Raw genomic sequence first — 4,579 nt, forward strand, 5'->3', positions numbered from 1 at the left:
ATTATTTTTCATATTCATCTGAAACTTAATCATGATGGTATTGACATTGTGATGAATAATTTGCGCGAGGAGTTTTGAGTTTTGTAATGCCGTCGAACGGTACGCTCAGTCATAAGAAAATGTTGCATTGTTTGTCGTCAGTATGCATCGAAAACGATGAAAATACCGTTGGATTGTTATCTGAAAACAGAGTGAGAGATGCTGCAGCGTTTGAAGTGATAGTCTACCGTGCAGTCCACTTTGAGTTGGTTACATCCCTATCAACAGAGGAATTCCTGGAGGCCTTCAAAAAAATTCATTGCACGTGGAGGAAGACCTGCTGTAGTGTATAGCGATAATGGGAAAATTTTTGTAGGGGCTAAGAACCTATAGTACTGCAGAAAATTAATTGGCGGAAAATTTCTTAATATTGTGCCCTTAATGAGATAACATGGCATTTAATCCACCTTCAGCTGCCTGGTGGGAAAGATGGTGAGAGCAACTTATCCATCTCCTTAAAGATCTACTGAAAAGGACATTAAAAAGAACTTTGTTGAGCTACGAAAAAATAAACACTGTTCTATGCGACTGCCAAATGAATGCTACTATGAATTTAAGATCTCTTACTTACTTGACAGAGGAAAATACTGAAATCACAGCACTTACTCTAGCGATGTTTATCAGTGACATTCCAGACTTTGATCAAATTTACCAGTCTCACTTTGCAAAGAGGATACGCTATCGGAAAAAAATTTAGAAAACGTTTCCGTATATAGTATACTTGGGTCAATTAGAACTAAACCCAACAATAGTCCCACACCTGTAGAAAATGTCGTGCTTATCGAAAACAATTTGCAAAAACGATTGGACTGGCCGCTCGCCATCATTAGAGAAGTCTAATCGTCAATAGAGAAGTCTCCCGGAAAAGATGATTATATGCGGGTGATAAAACTGAAAACGAGAAATGAAGAATTGATTCGACCCAAAGACTTCCTTAGGAAGTGAGACTCTAGTTCTGAAGTTAATAATTTTATCGAGTCTACTACGACGTCAGAGACTACTAAGGGACCTGCAGCTACTACCCTTGGAATCCATAGCTATCCCAAAGGAAGAACCAAAACCGTTGGAAAAAATGAGCTTGAAGACCCGCTGTTCTCGTCATTATAACTATAATATACTTTTACCGTTGTTACTATGGACAATCCGAGCCGTATGCTCCTTTTGTGTTTTAATAAAGTAGCGTGTTCGTGTATAATACAAAGAAGTGTCTTATATTGAGAACCTTACGATCTCGAAATCGGGGCTGCAATACCGTGAACGTATTGATACGCGATACAATTAATAAAGGAACTAAAACTTCTGATTATTAATTGCTGTATACAATTTCTTTTTTAAATTTAATTCTTAGTTGCTAAATAATTAATTAATAGTGATTAATAATAACGAATTATTAAATTTATAAATCAATCAAGTGTGCGTGAAACGTTATAAGCAGAATTGGGTAATGCTAAGTTAAAAAGATAAAAGTCAATTGTTTTCTTGATTCATTTTTTTTTATTATCCACACTTCCTGTTTCTTAAAAAGTTTACACTATGTTTGAAAAAACAGAGAATGAGGGATGGACATGATCGAGAAATCTTTCAGCATACAAACGTAGTGCTTCTCTCATAATTTGACGACATTCACCACGAAAATCATCTTTTTCCGCTTTCGTATAACGCATTTTGCAAGACACGCACTTTGATCAATAGATGAATTCAAATTGATCAGTAAATATGGATAATGCTATGTGCGATTCAATTTAAACGGTATGTAAATATTTATGTACACTTGAACGATTAGCAGTATACCAACAAGAAGAGAAGACACGAAATTATTCGATGAGTGCCTTGAAACAATTTATTTTCTATTACATACATTCAATTATTTTCCATTATTGACTTTGCATAATCTTGAATGACCTTCAATTATAGGTCATTGTATTTGTCTTAAAATGCTCTATCAGAATGTAAAAAAAACATATCATTTCATTTAAGAAAACAGATTTGACCTTTGCCTCCTGTACGCCTGTATCTATAAAATAATTATTGATATCACATTATGTGCTCCTCGAAACCAAGCAACTTTTGTTTTTCTCTTATTGTTAAAAACAAGCGAGTTATTCAGGTGACCTATTTTAAATGGCCCTCCCTGTATATGGAACGTTGCTAAGAGTTTCGCTTGGTTCTTTGACGGCGCTAATTTGATTTACTGAGCACATTGTTGTCGTTGCATTTTGCACGAATTGCGTCTCTTTCTCAAAATGGAGTAGCGAATTGTGTTTGCTATTGCATTTTCGACACATTCCAAAACCGCAATTTTTTAGAAAATAACCTCTTCTAAGGCAGTCTGTACTCAACTTAAAATGTTTGACCTTTGCAGTTCTTTCTTGCAGGGTTAACTTTAAAAATGAGTTATATTTTTGAATATAATGCTCTCCCTTGCAAAGAGCACAACTTATCTTGCCAAAAATGCACTCATCTTACCTGATGTCGCCTTTTTTTATTTGACTGTCCTGTTTTTCCTTTCTACTGTTTGTAGCAATATTACCCTAGCACGCAACGACTTTATCAAATCCTCAAAGGTTGGTTTACCTGATAAAAATAACTTCCGTTGTTCTCATTCGCGGGCAGTATCACTGTCCAATTTAGTAACAATGCAATAAATAAGTAACGAATCCAAATGCTCTTATAATTTCCTTAGCGCGCGCGTATGCTTGGTAAAGCTCAACTATATCATTTAATTATGCGGCCGACTCACTATTTATAGCTTTTATTTTGAACATGGCTTTAATATAATTTTTTTATTACAGCAATATATAGTTATGTAACTGCGTTTGCTGGAAACTTAATTTATTAAGTATTATTTGTACTATGTTCAAAGTAAACAAACTTTATCAGTAAAAACTTTATACTGTTTACTACTGCGAAAAAAATATTAGAAATTCGAAATATTTATTTTTTGTATTAAAAAATGAACTCTTTGAAACCCTTACATTTTTCCTGTTTATATCCATAAGAGTGAGATATACGGTTACTTATAGGGAGAAGGAAGGAAGGGAGGCTATGTACAGCTAATGCAAAATTTGCAAATAATGCATATAAATAAGACAAAAACGATAACTTATACAATACGTTTATAAAAAAAGCTTTATTAAAGAATAAGAATGATAAATATATGTATAAAATAATAGATAATGATTACAATCTTCCTATAATATATTGCAAATGTTATAACATGAGATACTTATTTGATGTAAAATGTTATTGCATTTAGTGCACTGAATTCAATCTGCGCACTTTGGGCATAAATTCCGCCCGCTAAAAATGCCGTATATCCCAAACAGATGGGACATACAAGACAACAAACTAAATAAAGAATACAAAAGCACTTGTATTTTGCTATACAATATGTTTTACTATTTCTCTACACGTATGTAATCACTGAGTCTTTTACACGCCTTATAAAGTAATGATTTTATTTACAATAAATTATAATTTATGGCGCGACTTATTACAGTGACAAATCGATTTAATTCACAATAATTTCATTAATATTAACAGTAAGAAGCTGAAATCATATTACATACTAATATAATAGATGTAATACAGAGTAGTTGTGGTAATATTATCCCCATTTCTTCTATTTTTTCTGACATCTGCGGCATGAATCCCAGCGCGGCTATTTGTCGGAATTACCCTATTATATGATTTTGATATTTATAAGGGAAATAAATAGAAAAATCTGAGTTTACGTAACCAACTATTTAGAATATATAGAATTTATGCTTTATTCTGGCAAATGGATTGTCTCAATCATCAAATTTCCATCTTTATTTGTTTCATTATGTAATTTCTATATTTTTCCTATCATCTCTCTTATAAGCTTTAAAATCATAATTCGAAAGTCTCATGATATTTTTATAAATTATTCAAATGTGAGAAATTTCTTTCTGTTTGGAAATATATAATACCGGAATTCATTTATACGTAGGCTGCTGGAAAAGTTTCTGCAATTTAGTACTTCCAGTGACGCCAATGTTCTGCTACTATCATATCCATAAAATTAGACATTTTTAACCTATAATTCAATTGACAGTTTGTACCCAAGCCAACTAGTTTTGTTTGTATAGTATTTTAAAAGAAGTTATTTTGTAAGAAAATGTGTGGAAATTTCGCGTGAAAATTTACGGGCAATGATTTTTTATGATTACAAATGTAATCTAACTCCGAAACAATGCATCGATCGACTTCATTTGGCTTTTGGGGATAAAGCACCATCCAATAGAACTGTTTATAATTGGTTTGCCGAATTCCAGCGTGGACGTACCTTTCTTAATGATGAATTCCGTGAAGGTCGTCCATCCATGTCTGTTGTTGCCACTAATGTTGATGCTGTGCGTGAAATGATTGAGCGAGACCGGCATATAACATACCGCGAGATTCAGGCATCCTTAGGCATTGACATGAAAGCAATACATACGATTTTGCATGATCACTTGAGCGTACGGAAACTTTGTAGTCGTTGGATCCCACACAATTTGACCGAAGCTCAAAAACA

The 4,579-nt window shown here is 33.3% G+C and overlaps 1 protein-coding gene across 1 annotated transcript in view; it reads left to right on the forward strand.

Annotated features, from left to right (window-relative positions):
• Positions 1–430: 430 nt before the first annotated feature.
• LOC108754771 (E3 ubiquitin-protein ligase TRIM71-like) overlaps positions 431–4,579 on the forward strand; it is a 226,572-nt gene continuing 222,423 nt past the window's right edge. The window contains exon 1 of the mRNA XM_018497355.1: positions 431–471. Within this exon, the coding sequence (XP_018352857.1) occupies positions 431–471 (41 nt within the window). The remainder of the gene's footprint in view (positions 472–4,579) is intronic.

Source organism: Trachymyrmex septentrionalis, unplaced genomic scaffold (assembly GCF_001594115.1).
Source record: "Trachymyrmex septentrionalis isolate Tsep2-gDNA-1 unplaced genomic scaffold, Tsep1.0 scaffold120, whole genome shotgun sequence".
NCBI classification, from domain to species: Eukaryota; Metazoa; Arthropoda; class Insecta; order Hymenoptera; family Formicidae; genus Trachymyrmex; species Trachymyrmex septentrionalis.